The sequence below is a fragment of the Engystomops pustulosus genome, chromosome 8 (genome assembly GCF_040894005.1).
Source record: "Engystomops pustulosus chromosome 8, aEngPut4.maternal, whole genome shotgun sequence".
Taxonomy (NCBI): Eukaryota; Metazoa; Chordata; class Amphibia; order Anura; family Leptodactylidae; genus Engystomops; species Engystomops pustulosus.
The window spans coordinates 109372982-109392094 of NC_092418.1; the positions used below are offsets into that span (position 1 = coordinate 109372982).

The 19113-nt window shown below is 45.0% G+C and overlaps 1 protein-coding gene across 1 annotated transcript in view; it reads right to left on the reverse strand.

The window, feature by feature from the left end:
- ARHGAP15 (Rho GTPase activating protein 15) overlaps nt 1-19113 on the reverse strand; it is a 492002-nt gene that overhangs the window by 398186 nt on the left and 74703 nt on the right. The window contains exons 4-5 of the mRNA XM_072122220.1: nt 9368-9436; nt 2106-2170 (exon numbers count right to left, since the gene is read on the reverse strand). Coding sequence (XP_071978321.1) covers nt 2106-2170; nt 9368-9436 — 134 coding nt within the window. The remainder of the gene's footprint in view (nt 1-2105; nt 2171-9367; nt 9437-19113) is intronic.

The window sequence follows — 19113 nt, forward strand, 5'->3', positions numbered from 1 at the left end:
GATAGATAGATAGATAGATAGATAGATAGATAGATAGATAGATAGATGATAGATAGATAGATAGATAGATAGATAGATAGATAGATATTTTCTCTTCTATTACAGGGTGCGTTGTGTTCCTCTCTGTCACGTCTTGTCTTCAGTACAGATCTAGTTATAATGATACATGTCTCCCATCAGACGGATGATCCTGAGACTTCCGCGCTCGGTTATGGCCGCAGTCTGGGGCGCTGGGGCCTCATCTGGAGGTAACGTATTCATGGCGTCTTCTCCTGGTTGGGGTCTTATGAAGCCATTTATTTCAGGTATTTTCTCTTACTGCCCTCTGTGATGAGGGTCATTCCATCATGAGCCGGCGCCGCCGCAAATATTGTACCAAAATGATATCATTTGCATTATTTTGCATAATGACATTGAGTCAATTTATGACCCAGCATTATGATATCAAAAATGTTATGTCATTGCATCTAATACGCTGAAATTGAGTCATTATGCAAACATTATGCAAATGGCCTCCTTTTTGTCTGTTAAATACAACCTTTGATAGATCAGTTCCAAGGTGCGTTGTCCATAATGTGCACCGGGAGCGTATTATAGCCGGGAATGAATCAGTGTGACGGTATTTATGGATCCCATCGGTGATTAGGCGGCTTTTAAATCACTTTTAATAATTGATATCACATTTATTATATCCCTTTTAAGGATTTCAAGGAATTAAATATTAAAAAAATCAGGGAAACAAACAAGTTACATGATATCGGTGGAAGTCACTTAGGGGAGAGGTCATTGTTGTGTGGACTGTGTGTTATGTGCATGATCTGTATATATCTATTATAGCTCTATGGACACAGCAGGAGTCTAAAGCCCCTCCCCCAATACTTAGTCCCTGGGAAAAAGGGTGCCAGATTTGGGAGAAAAAGAACAAATCTATACCCCCCCCCCACCACCACCACCAGTTTCCGCTTCCAGTTTTGGGCTTGCACCCGGCCAAAAGTTTTGTAGGGTCATGGGACTCACTTCATCCGATGTGGGCCTCCTCAGACACCATTTTCCGAGGGACCTCATTCGCTATGTGGTCTCCTGGTATGAAAAGGCCACTGATTGGTTGAAGCAAGTACCGTGACCCTCTAGTTCAAAACAGCAGAAATACCAGAGAATCGAAAACTTGAGTAGCCTAATTATTGCACATTCATGCAAAATCCCTTTAACAAAACCATTTCACCCATTTCGGGTAACAAGTGGTTGGTTTTCCACTGTGGAAAATGGTTTTGATACACACATAGTGATAACCAATCAGAGCCAAGCAGTTTGGACATGTGACCCACCGCTTCAGCTCACTTAGTACAGGGGGTAGACCCCAACAACTAAGGCCCCCTGTGTGGGATCCATGTAAGGAACCGTTTCCACTTGCATACCCAAATCCAGAACGGCCATTGCCCTTACTCTTCCCCCTCTATGTCACTGAAAAGGCAATAAACAAGGGCACTCAGGGAACTACCACCATAGCAGATGCCACCCTAGGGGTGAGTCCCAGCCCGGCCACACAGTGCCTGCCAACTGTTGACTGAGTTGACTGAAATGGTGAAGCAGGAAGCCATGTGATAGGATTACGTCATTCATCCCGCGAGCTCCTGGGGGATGTCGACCGGCGGGCATCTGATTTTTATGCTATTTGACTGCCGATGAACAGAAATGGTGGCAAGGGCACCATACGGTGGAGAGGTACAAAAAAGGGAGCATAGGACAGAACATAAGGAAGGGGGTAAAGAAAGGTGAGTATGTGTTAGGAACCACAGAAAGAGGGTGTAACAAGTGTGTGTGTGGGTGGGTGGGGGGCTGTAGAAAGGCATCAATGGTGATCAATGGAGAGGGGGCCTTATAAGTGAAGAAGGCAACAGAAATGAATCCCTACTAGGGTAGGAAGGGCTACTGAAAGGGGGCAGCATAATTGAGAACTAATAAAGGGGGCATCAACCCTATGGGGGCCACTAAAAGAGGTATTATATTTTATGGGCACACTGGGGGAGGGGTCTACAGTACTACTAGCCATGAGGAGGGGTCATAAAAACAGTCATTATAGAAGGTCACAAAACTTGGGTCATTACCTTAATTTCTTCCCCTTTTCTGACATCTTGGTTTTATTTAAAATACCTTCTTTGTTCTGGTTTCCCTGTCAAAACAGAGGAGATTTAGTCACAATTTGGAAGAGTTAGAATTTTAATCATGTGACAAGATGCTTCAAAAATGTAAAGGAAATATTTAGTAAAACCGTTTATTTATGATTGGGTGGTCTCCTCTGGTACATCAAATCATGTCAATGAAGATGCAGAACATATACAGTAGCAGGGATGAAACAATGGAAACAACCACTGGTCCTCAGTATAGATTGTATATGACCTATGACCTATGGTAATTATTTCAATTAATGCAAAACCAATTCTATGATTGATATTTATAGGGCTGAGCTGAACACTCACCGCCACTGGTGCCAATCTACTAAGGGTCCGAACAGCGCATTTTCGTCTGGTTTCCCGACTTTTTACCGCTTTTCCATGAATTGCCCCAGGTTTTCGGCGCACGCGATCAGATTGTGGCGCATTGGCGCAAGCTTGCAAGCGACACAAATTGGGGGCTGTGGACGACGGACAACCCGACTGATTCGGACAAAATTGTGTTGCAAGATCACGCACTCACATTCACCGGGAAGAAGAGGGTCAACTCCGGCGGACCTCAACAGGGGAATCAATGGATACAGGAAATCGGGCGCACGAGCTATGTGAATCGCGGAAGATCCGAATCCTCGTCAGACAACGCACAGTGGGGATCGCGATGGGACAGGTAAGTAAATGTGCCCCATTATATACTTCTCCTCTAGGACACATTGGGGCAGATTTACTTACCCAGTCCGTTCGCGATCCAGCGGCGCGTTCTCTGCGCTGGATTAGGGTCCGGCCGGGATTCATCAAGGTAGTTCCTCCGCCGTCCACCAGGTGGCGCTGCTGCGCTGAAAAGCATCTGAACGCACTGGAGTTCACCGAGCTGGACCAAGTGAAGGTAAGCGCGTCCCAAGCGACACATTTCTTTTTTTAAATGCGGCGGTTTTTCCGAATCCGTCGGGTTTTCGCTCGGCCACGCCCCCCCGATTTCCGTCGCGTGCATGCGGGCGCCGATGCGCCACAATCCGATCGCGTGCGCCAAAATCCCGTTGCAATACAGGAGAAATCAGCGCAAATCAGAAATATTCGGGTAACACGTCGGGAAAACGCGAATCGGGCCCTTAGTAAATGACCCCCACTGTCCACTTCTCCTCTAGGACACATTATAAAGCTCTTATTTGAGATACATTGTACACCTCTCTGCTTGGACACATTGCCCTCCTCTCCTCTAGGACAAATTATACTCCTTTCCTCTAGGGCACCTTTCTGCTATGATATAATGTGCACCACATATTTAGTATACATTCTTAACCTCTCCTCTTGGACACCTTGTTGACCTCTCCTCTAAGGTACATTGCCCACCTCTCCTCAAGGACATATTTTACACCTTCGTGCTAGGACATAAAGTTCACCACACATCTATTATACATTGTAAACCCACAACTTTAGGATACATTGCCCTACTCACATCTAGGACTCATTGCCTCTTCTCTCTGAGAACACTATACACCTCTCATTTGAGATATATTATAGACCTTTTCTTGAGGACACATTATACACCTCTCTGCTAGGACACATTGCCCAACTCTAGGACATATTGCCCTCCTCTAGGATACATTGCCCTCCTCTAGGATACATTGCCCTCCTCTAGGATACATTGCCCTCCTCTAGGACACATTGCTCTCCTCTTGGACACATTGCGCTCCTCTAGGATACATTGCCCTCCTCTAGGACACATTGCCCTCCTCTAGGATACATTGCCCTCCTCTAGGACACATTGCCCTCCTCTAGGACACATTGCCCTCCTCTAGGATACATTGCCCTCCTCTAGGATACATTGCCCTCCTCTAGGACACATTGCCCTCCTTTAGGACACATTGCCCTCCTCTAGGATACATTGCCCTCCTCTAGGACACATTGCCCTCCTCTAGGACACATTGCCCTCCTCTAGGACACATTGCCCTCCTCTAGGACACATTGCCCTCCTCTAGGATACATTGCCCTCCTCTAGGATACATTGCCCTCCTCTAGGACACATTGCCCTCCTCTAGGACACATTGCCCTCCTCTAGGACACATTGCCCTCCTCTAGGATACATTGCCCTCCTCTAGGACACATTGCCCTCCTCTAGGACACATTGCCCTCCTCTAGGATACATTGCCCTCCTCTAGGATACATTGCCCTCCTCTAGGACACATTGCCCTCCTCTAGGACACATTGCCCTCCTCTAGGATACATTGCCCTCCTCTAGGACACATTGCCCTCCTCTAGGACACATTGCCCTCCTCTAGGAAACATTGCCCTCCTCTAGGATACATTGCCCTCCTCTAGGACACATTGCCCTCCTCTAGGACACATTGCCCTCCTCTAGGACACATTGCCCTCCTCTAGGATACATTGCCCTCCTCTAGGACACATTGCCCTCATCTATGACACATTGCCCTCCTCTAGGATACATTGCCCTCCTCTAGGACACATTGCCCTCCTCTAGGATACATTGCCCTCCTCTAGGACACATTGCCCTCCTCTAGGACACATTGCCCTCCTCTAGGATACATTGCCCTCCTCTAGGACACATTGCCCTCCTCTAGGATACATTGCCCTCCTCTAGGACACATTGCCCTCCTTTAGGACACATTTCCCTCCTCTAGGACACATTGCCCTCCTCTAGGACACATTGCCCTCCTCTAGGATACATTGCCCTCCTCTAGGACACATTGCCCTCCTCTAGGATACATTGCCCTCCTCTAGGACACATTGCCCTCCTCTAGGATACATTGCCCTCCTCTAGGACACATTGACCTCCTCTAGGACACATTGCCCTCCTCTAGGACACATTGCCCTCCTCTAGGATACATTGCCCTCCTCTAGGACACATTGCCCTCCTCTATGACACATTGCCCTCCTCTAGGATACATTGCCCTCCTCTAGGACACATTGCCCTCCTCTAGGACACATTGCCCTCCTCTAGGATACATTGCCCTCCTCTAGGACACATTGCCCTCCTCTAGGACACATTGCCCTCCTCTAGGAAACATTGCCCTCCTCTAAGATACATTGCCCTCCTCTAGGACACATTGCCCTCCTCTAGGACACATTGCCCTCCTCTAGGACACATTGTTCTCCTCTAGGACACATTGCCCTCCTCTAGGATACATTGCCCTCCTCTAGGACACATTGCCCTCCTCTAGGACACATTGACCTCCTCTAGGACACATTGCCCTCCTCTAGGACACATTGCCCTCCTCTAGGATACATTGCCCTCCTCTAGGACACATTGCCCTCCTCTATGACACATTGCCCTCCTCTAGGATACATTGCCCTCCTCTAGGACACATTACCCTCCTCTAGGATACATTGCCCTCCTCTAGGACACATTGCCCTCCTCTAGGACACATTGCCCTCCTCTAGGACACATTGCCCTCCTCTAGGATACATTGCCCTCCTCTAGGACACATTGCCCTCCTCTATGACACATTGCCCTCCTCTAGGATACATTGCCCTCCTCTAGGACACATTGCCCTCCTCTAGGACACATTGCCCTCCTCTAGGATACATTGCCCTCCTCTAGGACACATTGCCCTCCTCTAGGACACATTGCCCTCCTCTAGGAAACATTGCCCTCCTCTAGGATACATTGCCCTCCTCTAGGACACATTGCCCTCCTCTAGGACACATTGCCCTCCTCTAGGATACATTGCCCTCCTCTAGGATACATTGCCCTCCTCTAGGACACATTGCCCTCCTCTAGGACACATTGTTCTCCTCTAGGACACATTGCCCTCCTCTAGGATACATTGCCCTCCTTTAGGACACATTGCCCTCCTCTAGGACACATTGACCTCCTCTAGGACACATTGCCCTCCTCTAGGACACATTGCCCTCCTCTAGGACACATTGCCCTCCTCTAGGATACATTGCCCTCCTCTAGGACACATTGCCCTCCTCTAGGACACATTGCCCTCCTCTAGGACACATTGCCCTCCTCTAGGACACATTGCCCTCCTCTAGGACACATTGCCCTCCTCTAGGATACATTGCCCTCCTCTAGGACACATTGCCCTCCTCTAGGACACATTGCCCTCCTCTAGGACACATTGCCCTCCTCTAGGACACACTGCCCTCCTCTAGGATACACTGCCCTCCTCTAGGACACATTGCCCTCCTCTAGGACACATTGCCCTCCTCTAGGACACATTGCCCTCCTCTAGGACACATTGCCCTCCTCTAGGACACATTGCCCTCCTCTAGGACACATTGCCCTCCTCTAGGATACATTGCCCTCCTCTAGGACACATTGCCCTCCTCTAGGACACATTGCCCTCCTCTAGGATACATTGCCCTCCTCTAGGATACATTGCCCTCCTCTAGGATACATTGCCCTCTTCTCTTCTAGGACACTGTCCACCTCTTCTCGAGCTCACAATATTTACTTCTCCTCAAGGACACATTATACATTTCTCCTTTAGGTCCACCACACATCTAGTAAATGCTGTTCATGTCTTCTCTGGGACACATTGTCCACCACACATGATGTCCAACACTCCTGGAGACTACATTAGACAACTCAGAACCAACACAAGAATTCTCTTCTCCCCAGTGTAACCCACCGTGACATTATAATAGCCAAATAGCCATCTGCAGTAAGTGACTCCTGGATCGTTTCATACACAGCATCTCCCGTCAAGAACAAACTAACAATGTCCTCTATTAAAGTTGCAAAATAACTGCTAAATACTTTTATTTCTGCTGATTCGCCCGCAGATACATTCGCACTTTCCGCGGAGCAGAGTTCATGTCTTGTTCCCCTTTATTAGAATCTAAAAATGTATCAAAATCGCCCGGCAGAGCTTCATTAGACAGATGCCGGGATTGTCAGGAATCTGCACATGTTCTGCAGAGCTTCTGTTTTTGTGTAGCATTCAACCTGCCTGGAAGAATCTGCATCATGTCTTCAAATTGTTGCCCTACTTGCATCTTTCCAGCTGAGGGAAGGTTAAAAAAACACAACCAGGAAATTCTCCTTGAGGCGACCTGATATGTTTCACTATAACAATTAGATAGAAAGTCAGAGAGTTTCTAGTAATCGGAGAACGGATGCAGAACACATTTGTATCGTTACACTGAACATTTCCGAATATTGTATCAACCTGTAACGTATTTTTTTGCAAATGTTGCAGAGTTGAATTTGTCATTTAGCTGCTTCTCCTATTTAGTGGTTTTTTTAAGGAAACTTATCCCCCATCTACAATATATGAAAAAAGTCTATGATCACTTAGGGCCTGACTATAGGAACCAACAGAAATCATGAGACCCGAGGACTCAAGGGGGCAGATTTACTTGCCCGGTCCATTTGCGATCCAGCGGCGGGTTCTCCGACGCTGATTCTGGTCTTCCGGCGATTTACTAAGGTAGTACGCCCGATGTCCACCAGGTGTCGCTGCTGCGCTGAAGTCCGTCGGAGTTCACTGGAGTTCACCAAGCTATGCTGGGTGCAGGTAAGCGCGTGTCGGGTGACACATTTTTTAAAAAAAATATGGCGCTTTTTCCGAATACGTCGGGTTTCCCGATGGCCACGGCCCCCAATTCCCGTTGTGTACATGCCACAATCCGAATCCGTGCGCCAAAAACCCGGGGCAATTGAACACAAACCGGTAATTTTCCGGCAACCCGATGAAAAAACGTGATTCGGGCCCTTAGTAAATGACCCCCAAGAGGTCTCTTCTAGTTCCCTTAGCTCGGCAGCTCCGGTGAAGTGTTTGGAGCTGTAGTCAACCATGTTTACCGCTTCTCCATTCATTAGCGCTATGTACATCCTGGGACTTTTTTGTGGTCCCTGATTCATAATTTTAACAGAACCAAGCATTCAAACCACTAGAGATCATACTGTTCTCTTTTATCCCAACATAAGTGTCCAAGGTGTTTCTGCAGTCCCATGTTAAACTGAAGACAAAAATATGGCAAATTTGTGTACTAATTTCCCCAGTGTTTTTTAATCTTGAAAAAAATGATTTATATGGTTTTTAAAGGAAATTTACCACCAAAATCCATCCTGATAAACCAGGGACATTACTCATAGATCCAGGCACCGGGTCTATGGTATCTTCTTATATTTGTTATCCATGGCCTCCTTCCTTCTAAAATCAACTTTTAAAATTATGCTGATGAATCCTGAAGGACTGTGGGAGCACTACCACCTCTGTGCTTTAGATGCATTAGTTGTTACTCTGTGCTGGAGCTCCCCTACCACTATGAGATATTTGGAAAGTGTTAAGGAAGCAGGGAGAGGGGGAGATGTGCCCCTGCTCAGTGTAACAGCCTGTGAAGCTTCAGCATGGAGAGATCTGGTAACAACCCTAGGAGCCCTTCTGGTTCACTAGCATAATTATAAAGGTTCATTTTAAAAGGAAGGAGGCCTTGGATAACAAATATTAGAAGATTACCACAGTCACGGTGCCTGGATCTATGAGTGAGGGTCCTCCATTTATCGTGATGGATTCTGATGGCAGACGGGTAGGGCTTGTCCAGCTTCTTTTAGAAACAGATCCTCTAAATCAAAAAACAGTACTGAGCTTGGGTAGAGTTTGCTGTACCAAATGGCAATCACATTGCAGAATACGGAGGTCACTGGTTGGCAGCAGAGGTCGGGGTGTTCCATATCGACACCAGGTAGGTGGTGGAGGACCACCGGAGAACCTGTGCTGGATCGGCTGGAGACATTATTCCAATAGATCCAATCAATTAAAGCTATGATAGGCTTGTTCTTTTCCACATAGCTAATATAATGAGCTCTCCAGCTGATCAACCATGTTTACCTGTTCTCCTTACACATATGCAGTACATCCTGGGACTTTTGTGGCCCCTGATTCCTTATCCGTACACGACCAAGCAGTCAGGAAATCAGTGATCAAACACTATAACAACAGTACAAATAGCAATAGCACTTCAGAGCTTGAAAACAGAGGCCACTGGTTGATTGCAATAGTCAGGGTGTTCCATATGAACCCTAGAAAGGGGGTGGAGGACCACCGGGGAACCTGTGCTGGATCGGTAGGAGACATTGTTCCAATAGATAAGGTCAATCAAAGATCTAAATGACTCTTTTAGCCACCACCATAAAAATACATTTAGCTCCTATTAGTTATAACAATCTCAATACGTCGCCCAATTAACACCTTTGACCATTGAATACATTGACTACAGACACTTACAAGAAAACCTCTTTGCACCAGGTTGTCAGTCGCGTAGTGCTGAGAGTGATTCCTCCGATGACGGGAAATCTGGAAAATAAGACAAAGCAACTATTACTTTTATTACCTTTTAATATTAATTGACCAAAATTCAGATTACTAAAAGTTTTCCAATTAATGTCCAACCACAAACTCACAAGTTATTACGTTTCTTCTTTCCGCTGCTTCTAATTGACCCTCTAAGCAGCAGCCAACCTGTTATTTATAGTCCTAGCCCGGACCTTCCCTCTCCCCTCCGCAGGTCCAGACTATTCCCACAGTCCCCAGTAATGTTCTTGTCTTGACTGAATCCATTAATTAAAAGGAATTTAAAAAACAAAACATTAACTAAGCCAGGTTACTGCATGATGGGAAATACAGTAATTAGGAAGAAAGGAAGCAATAATCTCATATCTGCTGTAGGTGAAATTGGAGAAAAGTAATAATTATCCTAAGGCTACATTCACACTGCTGTTGCCCGCCCGTACCATACCGTAGAGGGCAACGGCAGCGCACGTGGAGAGGAGGTGAGCGCAGCTCAACCCCGCCCCTCTCCACAGGAAGTTAGGGTGCACGGCGCCGTACTACGGAGAAAGATAGGACAGGTCCTATCTATTCCGGGGTACGGAGCGGTACGGCCATTGCCGTCTATGGGAGACGTATATCGGCCGTATATACCTCGGCCGTATATACGTCCCCCATACGGCAGTGTGAATGTAGCCTAAAATAATACACACAGTGATGTCACAATTCAGAAAAAAATTGTGACATCACAAACACCTTGAAAATACATTAAGAGTGTTAAAGGTTTAGGTATGTCAGGATTTGAGGAAAAAAAGAAGAAAAATATCCCAAACTAGCTAGGTGTATAAAACCTTAAAACAATGGGTAATTCTAAGAAAATTTTGATTAATACAATAAATACAATTGTTTTACTGTGAGCCACAGATCTAATATGATGTATTGGAAAACCTCTATGAAGACTGCAAAAAGTGAGACTCTTATAGACAAAGATGACAAACGTTAGATGTTGGGTCCCTGTCTTCTGATGTATTGGACATAATGGGGCTCATTTACTAAGGGTCCGCGGAGCACATTTTCGTCGGGGTTCCCGACGATTTCCATTTAGCGACGAATTGCCCCGGGCGCACATGATCGGATTTTGGCGCATTAGCGCCGGCTTGCACACCACAGAAATTGGGGGGGGGATGGGCCGTCGGACAACCCGACGGATTCGGACAACGCGTGGGATTTAACATTTAGAATTGTGTTGCAAGACAAGCACTTACAAGCACCGGGGGGAAGAAGGTGAACTCCGGCGGACCTCGGCTCAGAAGCGACGAATGCAGGAACTCGGGCGCACGACCTTAGTGAATCCCGGCAGAACCCGAATCATCGTCGGACAACGCACCGTGGGATCGCGACATGACCCGGTAAGTAAATGAGCCCCAATAAGTCCTAAGCCTTGTGTCCATCATGACTTCTTTGTTCTCCTCCCTGTACAGATAAATAACCTGATACTTCATCCCAATCAATTAGCTTCGAAGGAATAGAAATTAACTCATATTCAAAAAACTGCAACAATGTATCAACATTTTTATACAACATATTTAATAAATAAATAATAATAAAAAAAAGACAATAAATGCAAAAAAATAAGAGCGGACGTCTCTCCGGCACAATGTAAAACTTTAAATGACCTATTTAAAAGAACAGCACTTAACAAATACATTACAGGCGAAAAACATCTGGTGACAAGACTGTGTCCTGAAGTGTTTTGCTCCCTTAATATTCGGCATCTAAAGCAAAAAAGCGGCTTTCATGAAAATACTTTGGTTGGTGGCAGTTCCTCCTTTGGGGAAGGCAGGAGATGTCATAGCTTATTTTCTCTATTTTGCAGGCCTGTTTTGTGGAGTGTCAGCTCCTCGCGTTCAGAACATGTAGGGTAAGTGAGTGTGATTCCGCGACGCTACGGAGACAACTTCACAGATCCGCGAGCTTTCATTTTTATTATTAATGCAAGATATAAATGAAAGGAACAACATCCCATTATTACAGAGGATCATTATTTCCACCAATCCTGTGATTAATATTTTAGAAATTTAGACGTTACGTATACAAAGCGATGCATATTTTAAAGAGAATACCACATGTCATCCATGAATCTAGGGCAGACGATACAATGGGGAAACTTAATGAAGAGACTTCCAAGCAACCCTTTTGGCTGCTCAACCGGCCATTTCAGCAATCAATCCCCCCGTCGGCACAAAGGAATTGTCGAAATCTGTAAAAGCTCCACTTGTTTTACTTGTTTTTAAGGAAAAACTCCAAAAAAAAAGTCTTGGAACCTCTGATGCTATAGCTACAAGTAGGTCTTCAGTCTTTGGTTAGAGTAACGATGTATCCATCGCTAGTCGGAAATAACCTACTCGCAATCTGTTGACCTTGCAAATAGTTGGCCAGTTCTTGATGTTTCTCTTGGGTCAACCACTAGATGTCCGACAAGAGGTTCCCCCTTTTTCTTTGAAAGAGATTCTGCAGCAGCTCTTGTTATAAAGAGCATAATAACAACATAATAAAAATAAACATAATAATAATCTTTATTCGTATAGCACATACTATTCTGGGGCGCTCTACACATTGTCACAAATAAAATAGAAATGGGAGGTTGGCGCTGAATGGGTTAATGTGGGGTTCCACAGTGATACACCAACGGAGCCAATGAGAGAAGGGAGACAATGGGGCACATTTACTAAGGGTCCAAATCGCCTTTTTCCGTCGTGTTTCCCGAACTTTTCCGATTTCCGCAGAATTGCCTTGGGATTTTGGTGCACGCGATCGGATTGTGGCGCATCGGCGCTGGCTTTCACACGACAGAAATCGGGGCGGCGTGGCCGTCAGGAAAACCCGACGGATTCGGAAAAAACGCAGAACTTAAAAAACGAATTGTGTCGCAAAATCAATCACTCACATGCACCGGGAATAGGTTGGTGAACTCCGGCGGATCTCGGCGGACTGGTGGACATCAGGCGCACGACCTTAGTGAATCGTTGGAAGACCCGAATCCTGCTCGGAGAATGCGCCGCTGGAACGAGACATAACGGGTTATATACGATGGAGTGTCTCCTGATCCAGTGAAGAGTTGAGCGTATCATAGATGAATGAATAGAGAGGAGCTGCTGCCGACGGGAATCAGGTCCGTACAACCAGTGTTGAGGGACTTGGCGGTGTGGCGGAGATCCACGAGGTGTCGTCCCGTTCTGGAGGGCGCTGCCGCACTCAGAGATTAGACCAGAATGTTATGTCCATAGAAATAATTTTAATAAAAGTTTTCGGCCCCGGGCTGGAGCCTTCGTCAGGTGAAAAATTACACACAATTCTGTAAGTGCATGGTAGAGTGTTTTATGTATAAAAAATGTTCAATGCACTTACACAATTGTGTGTGATTTTTCACCTGACGAAGGCTCCAGCCCGGGGACGAAACCTTCTATTAAAATTATTTCTATGGATATAACATTCTGGTCTAATCTCTGAGTGCGGCAGCGCCCTCCAGAACGGGACGACACCTCGTGCAATTCCGCCACAAATAAAATAGGACATTACAGAGTCAAAACAGAATGATAGGAGTGAGTTTCCTGCTCCCAAGAGCTTACAATCTATTAGGGTGAGAGGGGGGGGGGGGGATCAATGGAATAATAATAATTGAATAAATAGAAATCAGCTATCAGCCACCATTTCATATATGAAGTTCAAACTCAATGGGACTGAAGGGAAGCCGGAAGCTCTGTTTTTTTGGGATAACGGACACAGGATAGGTAAGTAAAGGGAGAGTTGAAGTTTTTTGCAGGCAGGGAATGTGATAGATCTGCCTGGAGAGGGCTTTACGGGTGCGTTGGAAGCTTTGGAGGTTGGGTATTGATAGTCTGATAGTCGGGGTAGAGCATTTCAGAGAATTAGTGCAGCTTGGAAGAAGTCCTGGAGACGGGGAGGCGGGCAGTTCGAATGAATGAAGATCACTGGTTGGGCGTCCGACAGAGATGAGAGAGAAGAGGTAGGGAGGTGCAGCATTGTGCAGAGCTTTGTGGAGCTCTTGTTTAATTATTTAACACAAATTGACACCAAATGGCATCAGCCTTTATGTGATTTTTGAAGATCTTAAAGGGGTTGTCCACTTTATCTCATGTTTTTTGTAATTTGTATGTAAGTGTAAGGGGGCAGGATATTAGGTGATTTACTAATATACATCTATTATTAGTTCTGCTCCAGATATGCAAAGTGAGGCCTCCTGTCTTTGACCTCATCAGCCAGAGATTCCTGTCCATAAAATGGCTGCAGATGGAGGGTCATGTGATCAGTCCATGAACAATCACCCTTACTATCATAAGCTCCTGGCAGGGTGATTGTTCATGGACAGTTAGAGATCACATGACCTTCCTTCTTACCTTTAACATTAATTCAGCACTGGGGTCCTGGGTTCGAATCCCATCCAGGTCAACATCTGCAAAGAGTTTGTATGTTCTCTCTGTGTTTGCGTGGGTTTCCTCCGGGTACTCCGGTTTCCTCCCACACTCCAAAAACATACTGTTAGGTTGTTTAGATTGTGAGCCCCATGGGGACATGGACCAATTTGACAAGCTTTGTGCAGCGCTGCGTAATCTGTGTGCGCTATATAAATAATAATAATTATTATTATTTATTATTATTATTATTATTTCTCAATCTCACATTTGGCGGTTGGTTTGGGTGGCCGTGGGCCATATACAATACATATAAATATTACAATAATATCCATATTCATAGTGAGCAAGATTCATCTTATGTGATCACACAATATAGTAAATGATGGTGGCACTTACATTATGGGTAAATAGACCTTAATGTCATCTCCACACCCTTTATTGAAGAATAAAGACCTGGATCTTTAGATATCTATTATGATTGATCCCTGTGTCATGGACGCTTATATACTGTATTCTCTTTCATAGACATCAGACTGATAGGAGGTTCTTGTAGAACTTGATCTAAAGCTTCAGCACCGCCATAGATTATAATTAGAGATGAGCGAGCACTAAAATGCTCGGGTGCTCGTTACTCAAGTCAAACTTTTCCCGATGCTCGAGTGCTCGTATCTCATAACGAACCCCATTGAAGTCAATGGGAGACTCGAGCATTTTTCAATGAAAGAACACATTGCAGATGTTTCCGTACATCTGCTAACTTATCCGAAGACACGCGCCCAACGGTGTTCTTCACAATAGTATGTGAAGAACAATGGGGGTCATTTACTAAGGGCCCGATTAGCGTTTTCCCGACGTGTTACCCGAATATTTCCGATTTGCGCCGATTGTACCTGAATTGCCCCGGGATTTTGGCGCACGCGATCGTATTGTGGCGCATCGGCGCCGGCATGCATGCAAAGGAAATCGGGGGGCGTGGCCGAGCGAAGACCCGACGGATTCGGGAAAACCACCGCATTTAAAAAAAAAATTGTGTCGCGAAAATTTCACTCACCTTCATCCAGCATAGGCCGGTGTATTTCGAGGCATTCCAGCGGACTTCAGCGCAGCAGCGCCACCTGGTGGACGGCGGAGGAACTACCATCATAAATCCCGGCCGGACCCGAATCCAGCGCAGAGAACGCGCCACTGGATCGCGAATGGGCCGGGTAAGTAAATCTGCCCCAGTATGTGTGAAGAACACATTGCAGATGTTCTTCACACATATAGATAGATATATGAGATAGAAGATATATAGATGAATAGGCAAAAAGCTAGATAGATAAATGGTTGGATAGACAGATATATAGATCGAAAATAGACAAATTATAGGAGATTGATAACTAGAAAGATAAATAATAGATATATAGACAGGAGATCACCCGGGCTTTCAACCAAGGGGTATTAAAAGAGCTATATAGCCCCTGCCACAAAAGTTCACGTGCATGGGGCCCCTTTAGGACAGGGGGCCATGGGCAAATGCCCAGTTTGCCGCCCCCTAAACCGGTCCTGTTGAATGTAAGACTATGGTAAGACCTTTTAGTCATTGAGCACTGCCGGTTCTGAGCACACGGTGTTGTGGTTTTAATCTACTTTGTATTATTTTAGTGTATTGAGTAAAAGTTACATTTTATCCATATTCCGTGCTTTGTGTATGGTACAAGAATACACACATATGTAGAACACTGGGACTTGTTATGTTGCTCAGGTGATGTGAACTGCAGCCAGGATCCTCGTGCCAACATGATGACGGCTATGCCAATTTAACGTCCCCAGTGACTAGATTTTAGTGCCAAATTATCTGCCTTGGCCAGACAGAAATACCAAGAGTAAAATATGTAAATTTTAGGGCTAAATGCTGGAAAAATGGTTGCAGTCACTTTAAATATCAAATCATCCAATTGTAAAATACATTTAAGTAAAAGAAAAACTCAGCGGTTCCCCGACACATTGTCCTTCCGAGGTCTTTGTATGGGTTGGGTTGGATGGAGGCTATTTTTTAAAATTGTAATAAATGTAAAAGGAAAGAATTCTGAAAATTTTATATATATAATTTGTGTTTCAAATTTATTTTTCCATAAAATGAATCTATAGCAAATGTTTTATTTAGAATTACTTATAACATCCTCCCACATTCACTTCTCCAACGGAGAGACCTATGGAATGGTGGTCAACCTATTATATATATATTAATTATGGGTTATGATTGACATCCTAGGACAGCACAGGTGGGTTTATTGTGTTGGTATTACCCAGGGTCATTAAAGGGGAGGAAGACTACACCGGATCGGTTGAGATAACATGACCACAAGGGGAAATGTAGAATGAGTAACACGTATTTGGGTGGCACGGTGGCTGAGTGAGTAGCACTTCTGCCTTGCAGCGCTGGGGTTCTGGGTTAGCGCTCGGAAGGGGACGTGTAAGCATTGGGGCTTGTAATAGCCATAGTCCCTGCCGTTGCTTGTAGGGGCTATGGTGACGCCCCCTTTAGCATTTGCATATTTTAAAAGGTCTTTTTTGTAGGATAAAGGAGGCCTTAAATTATCTACCATAATACAGAACATAGCCAGTATCATGGAGCTCTGGGGAATCTGCCACTGAAGCTACATGGGTAAGATGGTAGATTTTTGATATTCAGGGCAAAATGAAAACCCCATTGGTGACTGGGAGGGGGGAAATTAAAAATCACTCCAATCCATCAGTAGGATCCTAGTTCCCTTTGCTTTACTTCCCAGTAGGTCCAGAAGTGTTGATGCTCCTATATTCACTGGTCTCAGCTGTCACATGAGCCTTGGGTTGGTGAGTACCATCTTACAACATTCAATACCAGGAAACTGGCTGGGATTAGGAGCCTATATACAGAGGTTTTCCATGAGAGTGCAATCTGGTTGGATGGATACTCCAATATAAAAAGAGAATATTCATAGCAGCTCATCTTCACTATTTCTTATGTAGGATGGAAGTGGAGAAAAGGAAGTGCAACTGAGGAGAGGTAAGTGATTTCTCTACATTGTGACATCTTATCCCTGTTCCAGTCGTGTACAGAGGATGGTTTCAAAATTTTAGTCTGATTCCAAGCACATTCTAGCTACCTATCAGATGGTCCTCCAAAGTGATCAAAGCTCAACGTTACCTGCAAAAAAATAGGTCTAAATCAGGAATTCTCTAAAATTCCTCATGGAACTTTTTGAAATTGGGTTTTGTAGTCCAGACAACCTTAGGTTTAAGTTTTTAGTCTAAGCTTAATTAACAAAAGACACTTTTTTTTAAGACTTCAGGTCAATGTCTTCAGAATTGTACTGGCCCACCGGAGAACAAGTGGATCCTTGGTGGGACATATCCCCCAACACATTACTAGATCCTGGATGTCTAACAGAAAACAACCCATTTTGGAGTTGGGAGTTGGAGTAGAATCCGTTTTCTATGGATTGATAGAGGTTATGACCCACACCTCTGGTGGTCCTCTGAAGCCCAGTCCAAAACTACTTCAACTCCAGTAGAAGCGGCCACATTGAGCAAATCGTTTTTTGGTTTTTAGTCATGGCAGGTGGGTGGTCGATGGTTTTTACCTATTTCTCAGGTCTTCAAATCTCAAAATAACCCCAAGAAGGAAATGTTTACCTAATTCAAGACTCTCGCCAATTATGTTCATCTTCCAATGAAAACATGATCTCATCCCATCACTTATGTCATGGGGATCATAGTGACAACTTAGTGAGTTAATTAGCAGACGAGTCTCACCGAGGATAAATATAATCATCTCGGAAGAATCCCAGCGTTGGGTTAATGTGTTTTGCAGGAGCACATGGAATGTATAAGTGTCTTTTAAGGAAATCAGGGATTGTTTAGCAATGCAAACCTGAAAGGCAGTTAAACAGATGGCAACAATAAAGCCAATCTCAGGACTCCAGAGCGGAGAATACCTTTTTGAATTGGTTTTATTGGATTTCAGCAGCCAAACACCTTTTCAAACAGCTTGTATCTGGTAAGCAGTGTGTATTTCAGTACTCCCTTAAGGAAAATATTTTTTTTTTTTGCTGCGAGAAAGTGAGATACATTCTACCTCTGCCTTTCCCCAACCAATCAGTACTAAAACAAATTGAGAAATTGGTGCAGCCATGTGAATCTGCAAGAGACGTGAATCGGGAGACATGTGTGTGTTTAGCCCGGGGCGTGTGATCTCCAGCCAAGTTCAACTACAAAAAGATCTTGAATGGAAATATCAGTAATTGTTATTTTTTTTTCTTTTGGTTGCATACCTTGGAGGGCACGGAGGTGCGGGGCTCTCTTGTGGCGTTAGGCAAATAGAGAAGTTACATATAAATAGATAGTTAAGTATTTACAAGTTAGATAGAAGTGAAACAAAGATATGGATAGATAGATAGATAGATAGATAGATAGATAGATAGATAGATAGATAGATAATAGATAGATAGATAGATAGATAGATAGATAGATAATAGATAGATAGATAGATAGATAGATAGATTGATAGCTATATATAGATAGAAAGATAGATACGGTTGTCCACCATGCCTGTGGGGCTTATTTAATAAGGACCCGCGGCCACATTTCCGTTGGATTTTCCGACGTTTTCGGGGATAATGCCGAGGATTGTGTCGCACGCGATCGGATTTTGCCACACGTGACACAAATCGGGGGTGGGCCGAAAGATTCGTGTCTCCCCGCACAGCACATTATACACGGACAATGCACTTACATGCTCCGGGAAGAAGAAGGTGAACTCCGGGGACCTGAGCGGGGAAGCGGCACATGCAGGATCTCGAGTGCACGATCTTGATGAATCCCGGCACAGCGCATTATACACGGACAATGCACTTACATGCACCAGGAAGAAGAAGGTGAACTCCGGGGACCTGAGCGGGGAAGCGACACCTGCAGGATATCGGGCACACGATCTTAGTGTCTCCCCGCACAGCGCATTATACACGGACAATGCACTTACATGCACCAGGAAGAAGAAGGTGAACTCCGGGGACCTGAGCGGGGAAGCGGCACATGCAGGATCTCGAGTGTACGATCTTGGTGAATCGTGCCAGACTTCATCCTCGTCAGAAAGTCCGGATCGGGGATCGCGACAGGACCGGGTAAGTAAATGTGCCCCTATATATCAAGTATTTCTCTGCATGGATAACTCCATTTCATCATTCCAGATCATGGTGTCCTTCTGGTTCTGAAGGTCCCTTTGTAAATTGCCATAAGCTGAAATTC